At 35.5% G+C, this 20,957-nt stretch overlaps 1 protein-coding gene across 4 annotated transcripts in view; it reads right to left on the bottom strand.

Annotated features, from left to right (window-relative positions):
* Positions 1 to 20,957, bottom strand: part of Prp4k (Pre-mRNA processing factor 4 kinase) — a 526,475-nt gene that overhangs the window by 262,993 nt on the left and 242,525 nt on the right. For all 4 annotated transcript variants that reach the window (XR_016548872.1, XR_016548870.1, XR_016548871.1 and 1 more), the window contains exon 13: positions 12,328 to 12,442. Coding sequence is in view for 1 of the 4 variants with exons in the window: in XM_090398529.1 (XP_090254655.1) it covers positions 12,328 to 12,442 (115 nt within the window). In the remaining 3 variants the exon portion in view is untranslated. The remainder of the gene's footprint in view (positions 1 to 12,327; positions 12,443 to 20,957) is intronic.

Genomic DNA, 20,957 nt, shown 5'->3' with positions numbered 1-20,957 from the left:
AGATTTTTTGCTTTGAGAATGGTGAATGAGTGGAATGGGTTGTCAGTTGTGAGTGCCTTTTCTGTTAATGGGTTCAAAGAGCAGTATGATAGATTGTGTCTCCCACGATGAGTCTTCGGACTCCATGGAGGTGCCCATATAATAATAATATTTCTTTCTGCATAGAATATTGCTTTATTGGAGGAAGGGCCAGTAGATGTTTTCAAGATGTCAGCCAGATCCAAATAAATAACGATGGCTATTATGAGAGGCAGACTGTAAAAAATCCCACACTTGATGTTCATCATATTTCTAACTTATATAATAATTGTGCAGGGCACAGCCTCAATTAAGGGCCAAGATGGCTTCTGTTAATAATAGAGATAATTTTAAAATTACATGATCTTGAAGTAGTTACTGCTGGCAAGTACTATGCCATTTTAAGATTTCAAATTTTCCTTGTGAAAGCCTTTATCAAATGTTCTCACTGGGAAGCTTTGAAGACATTATAAAAGACAGCACCAGAGCTCCGAACTTAAGGCTTCACACAGTTTGTCATTCAGAGAATAGATAATCTTTGGTCTAAGATTTATCTTGTTTTGGTGAGCTTTATCTAAGCAGCATAGTATCAGTAAAATACAAATAGAAGTAAAAAAGCATTCATTGCCAATATTTCAACCTGAAATTAATAGGTACTCATCAGTAGCAAGCAGGCTAGTACGTACAAGGAAGATAGTATAAAGAACAATGCGAAGTGGGTGAGATGTAGTAACTGGTGTGTGTGTGTGTAATAAATAATAACTCAACTTCTGCTCCCACCCCTATATCTCTTCAGCAAAAATCAAAGCCGTACAATCCCTAAGACATCACATGGTATGGTGTGTGTCAGATTTTTCCTTGTCAGCTTAGTTGTAGTGAGATTATCATCTCACCATACCAATGCTAACAATGAAAAAGGTACCACTGTTAAGGATACTATAAACTATATCAGAAAAACAGCTCTCCTACTATGTCAGATCTACATATCAAGAAATTGATTGCAACTCCACAAACAGCCAGCTCAAAAAACTAAATTCATTGCTTGATGAATTCGTCTGTCTATGTAAAGATACCATAAACAAACACAAGATTCATTTTGCTTGCATCATAGATTACATCAATTCTCCCATTCAGCTATTCACTAAGTTTTTATCTCGACTGTTAAATTTCTAAATTTGTAACTCTCACTCTTATAAAAAACCTCTTCAGATTATTTCTTAGTTTGGGTGGCATTTATCCCTTCAACCCGCTGAATTATTGGACAGTTACAACAGTGAACTGTTATTTACCAACATACCACCTCAGGATTTCTTTCGTTTGCATTCACAAGCCTTCTCTCCTGATATAGTCAAATTATTTGACTTGGTTATCCAATCCACTTATTTCATCTGCCAAAACAAATTTTATAAACAGATGAAGCATACCTTGATTGGAAGCCTACTTGACTCTCCTGCTCTCCTTCAAATGAAACTCTTGTCTACCATAAACTGAGCTACACTATCTATCGCAAAAATGGAATCATAAAAACTCTACCGCGTCTATCTCATATCGCATGCTCTAACCAACAATATCATAATAAGTTTTGACAATGGATTATAGTGTGTTTTTGGTTCCTTCAAGCTTCCAACAACCTTGAAACAATACAAAGAGTTTCCAATTCAATACATTTCAGAAATTTCCAAACTGATTTCAAGAATCCTTAAGAAACAGAACCTATTGCCTACATTTTTTCCAATCAAAAAACTTTCCTCATGGTTTCCTTATTTTAAATATAAACAGTCTCCTCTTTCCCTACTTGGCATCTATAAAGTTCCTTTTGATTGCCACCTCTCCTATCAGGCAAATTAGATGTTCTGTAAAGAAAAGATTGAAGGGGGAAATGTTATTATTATGATTATTATTATAATTTATTTTATTTATTTTTTATTTTTTGGTAACCTCCATGGAGTCAACAGATTCACTGTGGGAGGACCACTCAACCAGCAACATGCCTATCATAATGAGCTTTGAAGTTTTTTTACACTATCTGCATTCACAATGCATTTCACTCAATAACAACTCTCCACATAAAAAATGTACTTCTCACACCATTCTTCACCACATCTTTATACAACTTCTAGGGATGGCCTCTCATTCTTCCCATTTTAATATCCACTCTTTTTATAATTCCTTCTGTATTAATCTGATAGAATCTCTTAGAAAGCTAATTTGAAAGTCTCCATTATATCTTTTCTTTTTCTCGTAACTACCAACCTGCGTAATACACACTGCCTCAAACTCTCTTCGTAACCAACACTTCGGAGTTCTGATATCACTTTGGTCATTTGTCTTTGGACTCACTCTAGTGTTTCCACATCACAATGAAAACTAGGTGACCAAATCTGAGCACAATAGCGGTCTGACCAATGTCTTATATAGAGACACCACCACACCACCTTATCCTTACATATCAATGTACTTTTTATCACAGCAACAATGTGCAGTACTTGCAACACTTGCAATGTGCTCTAAGAACTTTAGTTCACTGTCTATTGTTTCAAGATCTCGAATCTCATCCACTTCCTGAAGTACAGCTCCACCAATACAGTATGTAACCTTATATCTCTGTATCCCAAAGTGTAACAACCTGCATTTATTAATATTAAAGCTTATTAAAACTGAAATTTCAGAAATCTGGCCTGGTGCAGCATGGGATTGACAATGACCACAGAATCTTCTGGTCAAGAACATGTCTACTTCGCCGATGCTGCTTCAAGTTCAAACAGTTATATGAGGAGAGTGATGAAGCTCTGCTGCATCATTCTAATTTGAATTGGAATGACTGCCTCTCCTTAGTAAAAATCTTGGAAAGTAGCATTCTTATCATACATCAATAGTTTTATTACACCCACACCAGTTACTACATCTCACCCATTTTGTGTTTTTTTATTTTTATACCATTGTGCAGCTTATTAAATATTCCATTGTTAATGTTCTATTTTGTACATACTAGTCAATGATGATAATGACCTGTTAATTTCAGATTGAAATATTTGGCAATATAAGTGTTTACTCTGGTATTTGTATTTTAATGATTTCATTTATCCTTGTGAATGTGTGTAGACCGTTCTAAATCATTATGCCATCCTTTTAGGAAAGCTAGCCTGTTGAGCTATCATGCCAAAATAAATTTTCACATATCAAATTAAAAATCCGGTGTTCATTTCAGAACAAACTTTGTCCTGTAACATATAAGAGTGTCAAGTGTGTTGTGCCTGCAACATGGCCTACTATAAACTGACAGGAAGATCTGTTGACATTCACCTTGATTGAAGAACAGATCTCCTCTTTTTATAAATTTGTTGCTGTTACCATTATGGAAAGTCAGGACTGTCATGACATATGCTGGACACCTCTTGACAAAAGATAAAATGAAAGGAAACTACAATTGAAAGCCTGAAGTGGGTTGAATAAATTCATTATTAAAAATTATGGAAACAACTACCATATAGTTGTTTCCATAAGCTACACCACAAGCTACACTACAATCTACATGGTATGCTAAAGTTACATTAATATGGTTAACTGTTAAAACTACTGGCCTGACCTTGGTGAAAAAAAAAAAAAAAATATTACATCAATGCTAAAGTCCTGTTATTATATCTATATGGTTACAAAAAATAAATTAAGCTAGAGAGCAACATACTCTCACATAATTACTTATATAAATTAGAATAAATCAGTATGGATGGTGGTCAATAAGAGCTGAAATTACTGCTTGCTCAGAGTCCTAAAGTCATGGTTTGCTGGAAAACTTGGAACTTAAGTGGGCTAAACGTGTGCCATCCAAATTCTTGGGATTTTTGTGCCACCATTATTGTTAAGATTAGGATGGTTGATCAAAATTTCACAGGCTTCTTTAAATTTGCATTTAAAGAAAGTTTATGGACAGGAATTGTGCATCCAGTTTCACCAATATCAGGTAAGTTACAGGTACAATAGATACGATGTACTCCAGGCTGAGCCAATGGGGAGAGGAACCTTAGAGGAGTTGAATATGTTTTTTTAATTTTATAGGTGGGTTAATAGTGGCATTAAGATTATAATAGTGTAGAATTCTATTTATTTTTTCTGATAACCCTTTATATCAGAATAAAAAGCAAACCAACATGATAGTTGTTTCCACAATTTTTAATAATGAATGCTGATCACCATGTAACCATATAGGATGGGTTTAGTTGGTTTATAGTTTATTTGGCACAAAAACTACAAAGGTCATACTGTGCCATACTAAAGGTTGCAACATTAGAATTTGCAGAATTGTAAACAATATGTCTGTACAAGAATCTAGTTTCACAAAGCAGCATCTCTAGGTAAACAGAACAGCTGCAGAGGGAACAGCAACACACAAGGTCAGAGGTTATTACAGTAGTGCAAAAATAGTTAATGCATAATATATGAAACACTAAGCCAAGGAATGCAGTATCTACATATATATGTAAAATTATAAATAGATGCCTTTATAGAAGTACAAAAATAGGCAAAAAAGGGATTATTATACAATATGCATGGATGAAAATTAAATTTAGCAATGCAGTAGAAACAGAATTTAGAATACATATAAACAGAATTACTAGAAAGTACACAAATAGGTAAGATGTCCTATAGCACTATACATGATTATTCAAAAAATAAAGTAGTAAATAAGATGTATACACAAAATGTATGTTAAGTGAAGCAGTATCTACATATAAACAAAATTACTGCAGAGATTTCAACAGTACATAAATAGATAACTATAGGTTAACATATGTATATACAAAACAAGTCAAGGAAAGCAGTGTCTACATCTAGTAAGATTATAACAAACATTATTATACTAATACTTAAAGAGTCAAAAAGGAATTATTATACAGCATTGATGCATAAAATTTAAGTTTAGCATTATGGTATTTACATATTAACAAAATTACAGCAGGGTGATACAAATATACAAGATCAAGGCCCATGGTAATACAATAATCAGTCAGATTTAACCTAATGAATAATAGATATGTATAAAAGTTAAGTTAAGCAAAAAAAAAAAGTATTTATATATAAACAAATTTAGGGGCAAATGTGTTTGTACAAATTAATTCTTTCTAAAAAATTAAAAGCATTGCAATTTGCCTGAGTCTGCTAGCATTTCCCTGAGTGTACATGGCTTGGTTAGATAGGTGAAAATTTCATTCCTCTCTCATGTAAATTTTTGACAATCTACCAGAATATGATGAATAGTGAGATGTGTGTTGCATTTTTTACATATGGGAGGGTCATCAGCTCTCAGTAAATGAGAACGTGTAAGGTGACTGTGACCTATGTGGAGCTTAGCAAGGACAACCTTCTCTTTGTACGTTGACTAGAATGCCAGTGTTTAATATCAGGTTTAATGTTATATAATTTGTTTGTTGATGTTTTTTGCCATGTTAACTCCCACTGAGCAATTAGCTTTGATCTTATAAGTTGTCTGTAGTCTGTATATGGAACTGTCAAATAGTATGTGGAGAAGGTATGGACTGATTTAGCAGCTGCATCTTCATTTCCTTTGATTCCGATGTGGCTGGGAATCCAGCAGAAATGAACATCGAAATTAAGGATTTTCATTTTGTGAAGCAGGTGTAGCACTTCATAAAGTACTGGATGAGAATTATACATAGGAGAGGAGACAGCATGTAAAGAGCTCAATGAGTCTGTATAAATTATACACTTTTGGTAGCAGTTTGCTTTTATATGCACAAGTGCAAGCAGAATGGCATGTACTCTGCTGTATAATTACTGCAGTCTGGTGGGATCTGATTTGAGATAATAATGTCAGGAAACACAGCAGCACAACCAACAGAGGTGTTAGTTCTTGAACCATCAGTATAGATGGGTAAGAAATCAGTGTGTGCTGCTCTGTGTGTGCATTAAACAATTGCAGGTAAATGGATGATGGGGTATAAAATTTCTGTAGCTGACAAAGTGAGAGGTTGCAGGATGGTGCGCAAACCTGCCACGGAGGAATGCTATGTTTAGTGTAGCTAATGTTGTCAACATTTATACTAACAGCTTGCACAGTTTCTTTAATATGCATACCAAAAGGATGTAGCAGTTTGATGTGTGTGATATTGAGCTTCCCAATGCAGAGAGAAGATACTATTCCATGTGGGGTGATCTGGGAGAGATTTTATTTTTAGGGTGTAATTAAGAGACAACTGTTTCTGTCGAAGTGATAGAGCTGGTTCATTTGCTTCTACATAGAGACTTGGAATGGGTGAGGTGCGAAAGGCACCAGTAGCTATCCGCATATCCTGATGATGGATGGAATCTAACCATCGTAGGTTACTGTCTTGCTGAACCATAGACTTGGGACCCATAATCCAGCTTTGAACATATAAGTGCACAACATAGATGGAGCAATGAAGCTCGATCAGCACCCCACTCAGTAGAGAATAGAGTGCGAAGGAGGTTCAAAGTTCTTTTGCACTTTTCTCTTAGTTGACGAATGTGTGCTAGAAATGTGAGTTTTCTGTCAAAAATTAGTCCCAAGAACTTGGTTTCTGTAGTTACTGGAATAACAGTATGTCCCATTCTTAGTTCAGGAACTGGGTGATGAGTGCGTTTTCGACAGAAGTGTACACAGACACTTTTTTCTGTTGAAAACCTAAACCCATTATTAAGAGCCCACAGAGAGACATGATGAATTGCTTGCTGAAGTTGTCTTTCAATTACCCTAATGTTACGTGAGTGAAGTCATATTGTGAAGTCATCAACATATAGAGCATTGTCTACAGTGGGAGGAAGCTGTTCAATGATTGAGTTGATTTTCATAGTAAAAAGGGTTACACTTAAGACAGAGCCTTGGGGAACACCTTGTTCTTGAAGATATGGTTGAGATAGCGTACTTCCCACTCTGACTTGGAAAGTTCGCCTGGACAGAAAGTTTTTAATAAATATAGGGAGGTGTCCTTTGAGACCTAGGTTATAGAGGTCTTCTTTAAGCTCTGAACATATCTCCTCATCAGGAACATCAAGGAGATCCCATTCTGATATCACTCCTCTACTGGAATTGAGTGTTCTGTGAGGTGTTACTGCAATCTGTATTCCACCCATTGTCATTGCTCTCAGTAGTTTCTCGGAATGTTGTTTGCACATTGTTTCCATGAGGATATCACCAGAACGTAATTTCTTGACAGTTTTGGGAGGTCCTGCCAGGCCTTCTAAACCTTTTTGGATAAAGAAGGGTGACATTTTCCTAATTGGTTTTTCATCTTTTGCATGAATGATTAAAAAAGTTGGTACATTTATGTCAGTATCCGATATCTTTTGTTTCTTACTTCTGTTTCCATATACTGTTCTATATTATTAGTACTTGGCTGGGACTTCGTTTGGGTCCCTGAAACATTTGAGGATGCAGAATTCATATTTAAGGAATTTTTAATTTGGTGCCAGAGCTCCCCCCACCTACCACGGAGCCACACATGGACGCCCACTACCCGGCAAGCAAAAACTACACTCAGGAGTGGAACGCCGGAGCTACCCTGGACGCTATACAGGCACAGCAGCAGATCTAGGATCCCGATCGCGGACCATGGGGGTGAGAGACTTACTGCAACACTGTTGACCCTTGCAGGCAAGCCCACTAGCCGAAGCAGGGGCCAAAGTAGTGCAAGACTACCAGGATCCACCCTTCCGGATGTTCACGGGTCGCACCGCAAACACGGCAGCAGGGCACTGGATCCCAGTGATGGTGGTCTGGAAAAAGGATAGTGAAAAAGATTCAGGAGAAGTAGAGCAAAGAATATGGGAAGAAACGCAAAGAAAAAGAGGAAGAATGAAAAGGGCCAGTACCATCACTGGGAGGTCCCCTCCACCACGAACAAGTGCCCCCACATGGAGGGGAACCATGAAGGAAAGGATTGAATAAGTTCCATGATAGGTATATACACCAGGGTTTCTGGGCTATGTAAAAATAAATTAAGAAAAAATAGAAAAATTCTTAGCTATCCATCCATCATATAAATCTATTAAAGGTTTACTAAAAACTTGCATAGGTGGGAGTCACATAAACAAGTACATAGAAGCTGTCAAAAGCCTGAGACACTATTTTTGGAGTTCGGCAGCAATAAAACACTACCCTTAACCAAAACAAGTATGGCTACATAAGCTATCTAAAAATTTGGAAAACATCCTTTTAAGCTCCAACCTCACAAATGGAAACTTCTTTTCATTCAACAAAAGAAGCACCAATATAGAACATTATTTTTTTTATGATAAAGAGCCAAGAGGCTATTTTTTTTACGGCAGCGTAAATTAAGTTAATGGGATAATAAATCCCTCATTATTTTAAAGCCGGATACGAAACTCAGAGATCGAAATCTAAGAGGTTCATGCTGCAGAACTATCGGCGAGTCCAAGCGTAAGTCAACACTTGGGTAGTACAACACTAGGGCAACTCGGAGGAAAGGTGGAGCGAGCTCCATCACTATCCTTAATATTTTCTCATAATGTAAAACTCATCTCCTAATAGTTGTGTTTTAGGAGCTGTTTTTTGGAGTTCGGAGTTTTGCCAAACTCCAAAAACTCTATCTGCATCTCCTAGGAGCTGCGAAACCCAGACCGGTTTCGACCTTTTTAGGTCGAAACCGGTCTGGGTAGTGACCTCTCCTCATAATGTAAAACAGTAATACCTCTCCTAGGAGCTGCGTTTTACATTATGAGAAAATATTAAGGATAGTGATGGAGCTCGCTCCACCTTTCCGCCGAGTTGCCCTAGTGTTGTACTACCCAGGTGTTGACTTACGCTTGGACTCGCCGATAGTTCTGCAGCATGAAACTCTTAGATTTCAATCTCTGAGTTTCGTATCCGGCTTTAAAATAATGAGGGATTTATTATCCCCTTATCTTAATTATTTTTTTGTTTGTTTGTTATAATTCGAATTGCTTTCATTATCCCTTAATTAACAGCATCCTGTGTACTATAACAAGTGTTTTGTAAGCCAGACTTTCCGAAGAGTTTGAAATTGAAACTTTTAATTCATGTGTCATTACTTTAAGTGCTTGCTTACTGGAGCAAATCTTTAAAGCATGGTTTTTTAGTGTGTTAATGACACCTAGTTTTTTTTGTGTTGGGTGGTGGCAAGAGTTTTACAGTAGTTTTACTGTTTGAAATGTAATATAGCTCGTCTTTGTATGTATATATACACTGCTCAAAACGTTTTGGGAATATTTTAGTTTCTGTCAGATAATTATAAATTTCTGCAAATAATTATAATTGTTTGCAGAAATTGGTACTTTATTGGGTACTTTATACATGAATAAATATTTCTTACTTATAGATAGGGTGTAACTGATGAGATATTGTTTAAATAATCGATATTTATTACAAATTGTATTACATTTGTAAATTATTTTTATAACTTTATAATTTACAAGTAAACTAAAATATCCCATAATCGTTTTGAGCAGTATATATATATATATATATATACACACACACACAGGTAGTCCTCGACTTATGATGGGGGTTCCGTTCCAACATCTCCATCGTAAGTCGATTCTGACGTAAGTCAAGGACTTTTTTAAATTCTTGATTTGTTTGATTTCTGTTACAATATTTTCATAAATTAGGTTTCTATTTAACTTAAAACGGTTAAAAATGTATAAACTTACATAAACATTTATAAATTATTTATAAATGTTTATGTAACATTTACATATAAATACAAATTTAAAAAAGAAAAATTTAAGAAAAAAAAAAACAAACATATCAAAAATGGTGCACTTACTTGAATTTGAAATTCCTTTAAATGTTAGTTAACATAAACAAAAAACTTATTAACGGTGTTTTTAATTAAAAAGGTGAGTAACTGTCACTCATTTGGACGATATGGTTATTTCTTGCAATCGTGAGTAGTTTTTTTAATCAGAAAATTGATTAATGTTGTCTGTTGGGGGTTTTTTCCTTCATATATTTCGCGATAACATCTGACTGCTTGTCGAATTTCCTTTTCGACTTTGGCGAAGTGATCAGTGTCTTGATCCATATTTTCGAGTAGCTGAAGTCCTTGATTTAGTTTAGAAAATACTTCAGCTAATCCTTTTACAGTAAATTTTTTTAATGATTTCTCTTCTTCATCTTCCTCATTATTCCTTTCTTCTACAACTCTTTCGTTTTGGAAAATCAAGTCTCGATCAGTCAGTTCACCTTCTTCGTGATCTGCTAATTCTTCTATATCAGTAATATTGATTTCTAAATCCAGTTTTCTTGTAATTTCAACGATTTCTTGACCAATTTGTTCTAACATACTATGCTCCTTGTACTCTTCAAGTGTCTCCTGTGGTAGTAACTTCTTCCAAATTCCTCGCATACATTGTTCCGATACTTCCTTCCATGAAGTCCCAATGTTTTGGATACATTGGTTAATATTGTAATTTTTCTAAAAATCGAGTAATGTTATAGCATCGTTGCCAGTTACTGTTATTGCTTGAGAAAATGTAGTTTTCAGGTAATATATCTTGAATGTAGCAATCGAACCTTGATCCATAGGTTGAATCACAGGTATTGTATTGGGCGGTAGATACACCACATTTATATTTTCATTCAAATCACCAATGTGAAGAGGATGTCCTGGAACATTGTCAAGCAGCAATAGAATTTTAAAAGGAATGTTTTTTTTTTTCAAGACAGTAAACACGTACTTCTGGAATAAAACAATTGTCATCCAAGCCTTAGGATTACTCCTGTAGTAAACTGGCAACTTATTCTTGTCAATGTTTTTCAATGCTCTGGGGTTTTGTGAACAGTAAACAAGAAATGGTTTTAATTTAAAAAACCAGCAGCATTTCTTCCAAGAAACGTAATCCTATCTTTAAATGGCTTAAAACTAGGCGCTGATGTAGCTTCTCTGTGAATGTAAGTTCGCTCTGGCATTCTTTTCCAGAACAGTCCGGTTTCATCTATGTTAAAAATCTGCTCTAGCAAATAGCCTTCATCTTTTATCATCTCTTTCAGATTTTTCTTGAAAATTTCGGCACTTTCAAAATCAGAACTAACAGCTTCTCCCTGTTAATCGTATGTTATGCAAGTTAAATCGGCTTTTGAATCGATAAAACCAACCTTTACTAGCGTTAAATGTATGCTCGCTGCATTTATCTTCTTGTTGTTTCCTTAAATTGTCAAATAGGCTGCGTGCTTTTGTTTGAATCATAAACAAACCAAGAGGAATATTCTTGTTGATTTGATCATCTATCCATTATCATTAAAAGCTTCTCCATTTCATAAATTGGCCTTTCTCTTTTTTTCGTTAAAATTGTACATTTCATATTAACTGCCCCTTTAGCTGCCTCCATTATTCTTGATTTATCTTTTATGATTGTTGAAACAGTTGAATGCGGTAGTTTTTCTTCTCATGCTATTTCAACGACTTTCTTTCCTTTGTCATATGCTTCAATGACCTTCATTTTAACATCTAAACTTAAAGCTTTCCTCACCTTCTTTTTTATGTTGTAATTTTCATCAGTAGTTTTACTTCTCTTACTGGACATGATAGGATTACGATGAGATACAAAAACTGTAATGAGAGAAACGAATACTTCAACTGCCGATTAGCAACTAGCATGCCAAAGGCTGTGATAAATTAGAAGTGGATGAATCATAGCAGCGGCTACTGTGTATTGGTGATAGGCTTTGCTTGTCAACTAATGGCGACACTGCGATGCATATACAAAAGCAATGTGATATATGTATGTATATGCTGGCAGCAAAGTTAAATTAGAGAATTTTTAATAATAATAATTTTGGCCGTCATAAGTCGAGGACTACCTGTAAGTGTGTGTGTGTGTGTGTGTGTTACTCCAGATCATGGTCTTAATATGAAAGTCGAAAAGTCAGGAAATTCCTAACACGATTGTAGTCTCCATAATTTACTGAAATGAGGTCCTATATAAAATCTGTTTTCTTACGATGTAGTTAGAAAAAGAAAGATGTATATTCTTACTACCAACATTGTCCCTATCTGAACAGAGATGATGGTACATGGTACAAATGTAAGATTTGTAAATAAACCTTTTGTAGCCACATAAAAGAAAAAAAGAAGTGTTCTCATAATTAACAGAATATAATTAATAATGGCAGTGATTTATATTTTTCTAGCTGAAGACTTATAAATTTTTAAATCATTTATGCTATTAAAGAAGACTTCACTGTAAAATTACAATGTTTGCAGTGAAGTAATTCATTCACTTTTTGTGAATGACTCATGGCTCACACATATTAACAAATTTCCATTTGCAAGAAAAATCTTGACTTACCAATTTCTGGGGCTCTATAGAATCTACTAACCAGGTATGGAGTGATGTCATTTTCAGCGACATGGGATGCTGATCCAAAGTCACAAAGCTTGAGAACAAGTTTTGTTTCATTCACCTTCAATTCAACAACGTAACTTATCAATGATTATTCTAATACAATGAAAAAAATAACTAAAATATTTCATTATCTATTAAGGAATGATGTATTTATATACACGGATACCATCTATTTTATTTTTAAGGGTTTTTTTTTTTTTTTTTTGCATTTAATATTTAATGATCATTTTACAAACTATTCAAAAATGAATTCATTCTCTAGGTACTTTATCCATTTAAGAGGAATATTCAGCACATTCGTATACATAAAGGCAAATTGCCCATGACAACATATACAATATACAGACAAAAAATATTATTTGTGGTGGGACATTAGATGGCACTGTGTGCTAATGGTAGAAGTAGAAGTGTAATTGGAGGATTTAGTAAGGGGAGAAGATGCGTTGTACAGTGGAGTAGCGTTCTTCTCCCACAACAAGTCCTTGAACTCCTAGAAGGTGTCACATAATAATAATATTAGTTCACATTTGGATAACAGTCGAGTTATCCTAAAATGTATTACTCTTCAACATACTTTCATTCCAAATTGCAAAATTGACCCATTGTTCTTCTAGAACATTTATTATCAATAATCATGATGAATTTCTAATTGGCTTCATACATTGACTAAAATCACTCATATATTGTGTGTATTTTATCTTATCTTATCTTGGTGTCAGAAGTGAAATAAGTCAACACCTAATGTGTGGGAGGGGGAGATGGTCCTGAACACAATAAAATGAACATCTACGAAAGTTAAAATCAAATTTAATTAGTTAAAAAAATGTTTAAAGTTGTGAAAAAAAATCAAAAAACGATCATTAAGAAAAGTATCTGAAAAATATTCCACCAATAATCTAAAAGAATTCCATCGTCATGCTGCAGGTAAAAGAAGAATGAATTTGAAAGAATACCTCTACTGAATGCAAATGGTAAAGGAGATTTCTGATGCAGAAATAATTGTTCAACTAATGAGCAACCATTTTGCTAAAAGCTATCAACCAGGTATTTGCAACATTGAACTCCCTACTATCTCTTCACTGTATGAGGAAACTCACATGGATGAAGAGGAACTACTAGAGCTGTTACACAAACTAAATAAGAATTCTGCAATAGGAACTGATGGGATATCAGATGCTAAAAAGAGCATTCAGCTGAACTTGTTATTCCCTTGACTTGGCTATATAATTTGATTCACAGAACAGGGAAGATTCCACAGTAGTGGAAAGAATGTATGGTGATCCCATTGCACAATGGTGATGAAAAGACTGATGTATCCAACTGTCAACCAATCTCAGGAGCGGTGGTAATGATTTTGGAAAAGTTGGTTAGGGCTCGCATTCAGAGAATCTCTACTTTGCAAAGAACAGCATGAGTTTACTAAATGGATACTTTTGGATTTTGCTGATGCTTTTGACAAATTACAGTATGGAAGACTGTTGCATAAATTGGAGAATATGAGACTGGATTATAAACTATTGGCATGGATAAAAGGATGGCTGACTGACAGATATCAAAAAAAGTCGTATATGAGGGGTGTGAATCTGTAATATTCAAGGTAACCAGTGGTGTGCCTCAAGGATCAGTCCTTGGTCCATTGTTATTCAATCTGTACATTAATGAATTGGGAAGGATTTCAGTTGTGACATACAGCTATTTGCTGATGATACAAAGATAGGTAGGGTAATCAGGAGTGCTGCTGATATGCAGTACTTTCAGGATGATTCGAATAGGCTGGAATTGTGGGCATGTGAAAATGGCTGATGAGGCTATAGATCTTGGGATTTTAGTAGACAAGAAGTTGAAGTTCAAGGGTCATATAGAAAAATTGTAAATACAACTCAGAGAATAATGGCAATGCTGAAACGAATCATGATGTGTAAAGATAAGGAAGTCATTTTGTCTCTTTACAAGGCCTTGAAAAGATCTCACTTGGTCTATTGCATGCAGATCTGGTCTCCTGGTTTCTGTGGTGATTCTGATAAAGTGTGGAGAGAGAGTGTAAAGGAGAGAATGATGTAAGGATTGTGAAATACTGATTAGGAAGACAGATTGAGAATTTGTAGGCTGCAGATGCAAACAGGAGAAAAAGGGGTAATATGATTGAGACTAAGTCTGAAAGAGTTATACAGAATTTCAGTAGATGGAATTATTATGGAGGGTGGGAAAAGGATGGGAGCGCATCCATGGAAGTTGAGAATGAATACCATCAGGAAGGGGGATTAGGGCTAGATTTTTCTCTCATAGAGTAGTATGTGCAAGTAGCGTGAATGAATTCAAGTACAAGTATGACAGCTGGTGCGAATAATATGGCCTCTCTTGATACATTCCTCACCCATTAATAATAATCTATCAACGTTTCAAGAAAAAGAGATGGTTAACAATAATAGCATTAATCAGCACTAGTCATAACTAACACCATGTTCCAAAATAAAAATGTACGTGAACAATTATGTTACTGCTGATCATGATTCTTTCATATTTATCAAAGGATGTATAATTCATTTGAAAGACGGGGTAACTACTGCTCAAAAGCGTTGAAAGGAAATAGCACTTCAGCGTGAGAACATTTTGAAAAGGAAGCTTAGAAATGGTAGAAAGACTATCACAGATGAAATCAGTGATAATAAAAGTGATACGGAAAAATAAAGTAATAATATTCTGGATGTCACAAGCAACAGAAAATATTCTAGAAGGGATACAATCATGAGTATTATTTCAGTTCTTGGATACAAAAATCTGGAAGGACAACATATATGTAATATTCAGTCTGAAATATGGCACTGAAAGTTTTACAGTGACTACTTTGAAAATTAAGAACATTTAGTCAGAAGGGCAAATTAGAGTTTTTTTTTAATGATTATTATTATTTTCATATTAATCCTACACGTGAACAACTGCAAAAAAAAAAAAACCCTACAGAATACCAATATTAGTGTGTGAGCAAGAAATTAAGGGGAAAGCAAAAAATCTGTTGGTGTAAAATTCTTAAATAGCTAAAGGCTATATAGTCTATAGAAAAGACATCATGAGACAAGCTCTTCTAGAGAACAGAAGTACATAGAATGGATGAGGATGAAGAGGAGTTGGTTTGGTATGTTTGAAGGTGAACAATAAAAGGATATTTGATCAGCAGCCACTTGTGTTCTTACAGTCTGAGAAAAAAAAAAAAAAAAAAACAGTGGAGAAATGATGGAATCAACTTCAGCAAAAGACAGTCCATGCAAATAACTATGGAAGAACTATATCAAAAATAGAACGTCAGTGAGAGCAAGAGAGAGAGATGAGAAGGTAGTCTGGTATTAACCAGACTACCTTCTTCTAAATAGCATCAAACATTTTAAGGGACAATTATGGTGAAAACCAACCAAAATGTGGGATCACCACCTCAAAGATAGGCAGAACTGTAATAACTTATGTAGTGCTAACAGTTGTAGATGTGAAAAGCAGTGACTAGAACAGAAGGGCACTGAGGTTTTTGGTGATAACAGAAACATATGGCTGAGATGTGTTCATGTGAAGAAGTGCATGGGGGGGGGGGGGGGGGGGGGGGGTAAAGTCAGACAAAGAAGAGCAATCTAAATTTAAAGTGCAAAGAGGATTCCCCCCCCCCCCCCCCAGAAGGAAATAAAACAGTGTAAATTGGTAGTGCTGCAGTAGAGCTTAGCAATTTTCCAAAGGAGAAATAAAACTGAATGTGAGAATTATAGAAACCTAGTATCCAATCCCATTGCTACTACTAATATATATAAAACATTAAAACTGAGTATAATTGTATTTAATTCCTTAATAAAATTATTTTTAAGTGTTTTAAAATTAAATTATGAATATAATTTAATTCTTACTGCAACAATTACTCTCTTTGATTCACCAATATAAAAATTACATTTTTCTTTCACAAAAAATAAAAAAAAAAGAAATATGATATTTGAAAGTTTATTTTTCACTTGGTTAGACTATAATAAATTTAGTTTAATCCTTTATCGTAGTGTGAGCAAACAAAGTTTGCGCCTGAAAGTATCTTCAGGATTGGGGTAAGGTGGTACAACACTGGGCAACTCATTGCAAAGGTGGAGCAAGCTAACATCACTGCTATCTCAGTATCTTCCATAATGCAAAACACATCTCCTTGCAGATATGTATAATGTTATGCATTAAGGGAAGGGCCGTTACCCAGACTAGTTTCGACCTTTATTGAGATCTCTTCAGCGTGAGCCAGGCCCAAGTGGAGATACCAGGCAGAAGCATTAGCAAGGTCATCTCTCCCTATAGAAGTTGCCAAACGGTGTGCAACCTTTTTATTAAATTACTCTGGATTTAGAGAACGATGTTGAAAGTTTATTTTTCACTTGGTTAGACTATAATAAATTTAGTTTAATCCTTTATTCAAGTGTGAGCAAACAAAGTTTGCGCCTGAAGATACTTTCAGGCAGTACAACACCTGTTGTGCCACCTGTTGTTTAAGGCAGTGTTGTACCACCTTAAAACCTTAAAGTTTTAAGGTGGTACAACACCGGGAAACTCGTTGCAAAGGTGGAGCAAGCTAACATCCTACCTTACCCCAGTCCTGAAGATACTTTCAGGCGCAAACTTTGTTTGCTCATACTTGGATAAAGGATTAAACTATATTTATTATAGCCTAACCAAGTGAAAAATAAAGTTTCAACATCTTTCTCTAAATCCAGAGTAATTTAATAAAAAGGTGGCACACCGTTTGGCAACTCCTATAGGGAGAGATGACCTGCTAATGCTTCTGCCTGGTATCTCCACTTGGGCCTGGCTCCCACTGAAGAGACCTCAAAAAAGGTCAAAACTAGTCTGGGTAGCGGCCCTTCCCTTAATGCATAACATTATACATATCTGCAAGGAGATGTGTTTTGCATTATGGGAGATACTGAGATAGTGATGATGTTAGCTTGCTCCACCTTTGCAACGAGTTGCCCGATGTTGTACCACCTTACCCCAGTCCTGACGATACTTTCAGGCGCAAACTTTGTTTGCTCACACTTGGATAAAGGATTAAACTAAATTTATTATAATATGATATTTAATTACATGTGGTGAATACATTTTATGCCACAAATTATTGTGGCAAATGTGATAAATGGCTGGACATCACTGTTACAGAATAATTTCTTAGTGAATATTGATAGAAAGCCTGACGAGAAAAACAAAAGCAAAAAAAATAAATAAATCTCTATTAAGAATTCTGAAATGATTTCATGTTGTCCTGAAATTAGATAACAAAAAGTATGTAACAAAGCTTATTTATTAACTGGGAAAATTGGGAATAAGGAAATTTTTAAGAGAAAACTAGTGAAAAATAAGCTGATAATACACCAGACAAGACCATATTTTCATGTTATGTGAAATAGTTAAATACAGACCAGCAAAATCATGGGAATATAATAAAGATCTCTAAGCTTTTTTCTGATCTGTAAAATGCACACGATTAACAGCCAAAGGAAAAAATCTTCAAGATACTTATATCAGAAAGAGATATATCTTATATTTAAACTGAGAAAGGCTTAGAAAGTATAGCCTGATTCAAACAGGTGTCTCACATGGAAAAGGGGGGGGGGGGATGTATCCAGAGAATGCTCAATTATATCCAGAGTAAAAAATCACATATTAGATGACACTTGAACCCCCCCCCCTTGCAATCATCCCTTTCTCACAGAGGCTCTGTTTCTGCATTGTGGCTTTTATTGGTATTTTCTAGGGCATGGTTCCACAAACTGCCCACCACAATTCCTCTCCTTTCCTCTAATAATGTAAGAACATGAGCAGCTACTGGTCATTATCCATACATAGTTCAGCTCGAGACTTACTTTTCATCATTCTCTTTTTTAATTCTGTAACATGTCCTGGGGTGCTTAAGGGTCAAAGCTGTATAACTGAGAGGAGACCTCCACATAGCCTTTAAAGGAATGCGGAGAACCGATCAGGGGTTCTGACCTAATGTCCAATTCACACCTTCTCGTGGTGCATCCTGTTGGGTATATACTTAAATACTGAATGAACGAGGATGGGCTGACAATTTGGGATTTAGCTGACCAAATTGTATTCTTACTGGTTAAACCAAAATAAAAAAAGATGGTACAACATGACAAAATTTCATACCGGCTAGGGCATCGCCCAGTTAAACAAGGCCCCCCGTTGTTTTTGCGAGGGAACCAGGGCGAACAGCGAAAAGTCAGCTACTGGAACAAATCTGAAAACAAACCCCAACTCAACATCACCAGAGTTAAAGATCAGTACTATCAACGAAAGAAGTCTGAATGGCAAAGAAATGGAGCTAGCTGAGGAATTAGATAAGTACCAGATCGACATAATAGGGGTGACTGAAACAAAAAGGACAAAAAAAACTGGTGAGATCTTTCTGAGCAATAAATACAAAATGTTATATTCAGTCAATGACAATCAAGGAAAAGAAGGAGTAGCCATAGTATTCAACACAAAATACGAGGCTAATCTTCTTGAATGGCAGTGAGTCTCAAGTAGAGCAATGTGGGCAAATATGAGAATCGGGAACTGGACAATGAGACTTATTTGTGCCTATGGTCCCACAGAAGGTTCTACTAAGGTAGAAGATGAGGAATTTTTTTATGCTTTAGAAAAAGCAACTGACACAATGAAAAAGGAAAAGTTGGTCCTTGTTGGGGATCTAAATAGCAGAGTAGGAAATGATTGTGAGACATACAAAAATATTTTGGGAAAATTTGGAGAAAAGAGCAAAGTTAATAATAATGGCAAATATCTGTTGGATTTCTGCTCAGGACATGGACTGGTTATTACTAATACCATGTTCCAATATAAAAATGTGCACAAATTCACATGGAGAGAAGAGGCTAGGAATAAGAAAAGTCTCATTGGCTATGTTATTGTTGATAGTGATGTTTTCTCCCTGGTGCAGGACACCAGAGTGTACAGAGGATTTGAAATTGGAAGTGATCACTATTTAGTCTTGAGCAGGATAAAATGGAATTTCATATTGAAAAGAATAACATGTAAGAAAGATTTAAAGCGAATAAAAGTTGAGCAGCTCTCAGATGTGAACTGTAGACTAAAATACAGAAAGATTATTGAAAAAAAAATGAAAGAGTTTGAGAACAGGAATCAAACCTTGGAGATTCTGTGGCACACTCTGAAGAAAATATTGATTGATTCTGCAAAGAGGCATGTGGTGAGGTTGTCTGCAAGGATAAAAAAATCAGAACTCCCTGGTGGACACAGGAAGTTAAAGAGGCAGTGAAGGAAAAGAAGAAAGCATATCAAAAGTTCCTGTCAAATAAGTCAGCTTGTGCTCTTAGAGAATATAGAGAGAAATGCAAGAATGCTAAACACTGTGTAAAACTAGCTAAAGAAAAGTCATGGGAGGACTTTGGCAAGAATATAGAAAATAAATATCAAGAAGGTGGCAAAATATTCTGGAGGTTGTTGAAGCTTAGGACTGGAGGAAAGAGTGTGCTGTAAAAGGAGTTAGAGATGATAAAGGTGATGTGAAAACAGGAGAAAAAGATATCCTTGAAGTATGGAGTAATTACTTTGAAAAACTGCTAAATGAAACAAGCAGTGATGACAGCACAGTGGTAAAAAACACTCACCAGGCATGCAGTCAGGAATACATATCCATGCTTGAAGTAGAAAAAGCCATCAAAGGTTTGAAATATGGAAAGGCAGCAGGAGTAGATGATATTCGCCCAGAAATGCTGAAGTATGGTGGTATAAAAGTCTTACAGTGGCTGCACTGCATAGTTCAGAAAGCCTGGACAGAGGGACGAATTCCCGATGATTGGAGTAGACCTCTCATAGTACCCACATATAAAAAGGGAAATAAAACTGAATGTGAGAATTACAGAGGTATTTCCCTACTGAGTGTTCTTGGCGAGATCTATGCAAGTATACTTGAGAAACGGTTGAGAAGAATTGTGGAAAAAAAGCTTGGTGAAGAACAAGCTGGATTCAGGCCAAATAGAAGCCGTCGGGATCAGATCTTCACTTTACGACAAATTGTCGAGAAAGCATGGGAATATAACAAAGATCTGTATTTAAGTTTTGTCGATTTGGAAAAGGCATATGATAAGGTGCCAAGAGAGAAGTTATTCAATATGCTGCAGTTATATGGTGTGTCAATGGGGCATTATATCAAGCAATACTTAGTCTTTATTTGAGTTGTAAGTCAGCAGTTAGAATTGAAGGAAGTACAGGAAGATGGTTTAATGTTAAATCTGGTGTAAGACAAGGTTGTACATTATCCCCTCCATTATTCATTATCTATATGGATCGCATTATGAAGGAAAGTGGTATTAAACATGATATCAAAATTGGAGATGTTAATGTCAGCTCTTTGCTTTATGCGGATGATGTTATACTTCTAAATAAATCTGCTACAAGTCTGCAAGTTTCTCTGACTAAATTGAATAGCTGTTGTAATAGATATGGTATGAAGGTCAGCAATAAAAAGACAAAGACAATGAAAATAGGCAGAATCATTGAAAATGTCAACTGTGTTGTGAATGGAGAACCTGTGG

The sequence above is a fragment of the Typopeltis vanoorti genome, chromosome 9 (genome assembly GCF_054136105.1).
Source record: "Typopeltis vanoorti isolate ZY-2024b chromosome 9, IOZ_Tvanoo_1.0, whole genome shotgun sequence".
Taxonomy (NCBI): Eukaryota; Metazoa; Arthropoda; class Arachnida; order Uropygi; family Thelyphonidae; genus Typopeltis; species Typopeltis vanoorti.
The sequence above is the reverse complement of the archived record's forward strand: the minus strand, read 5'-3'. Positions and strand labels throughout refer to the sequence as shown.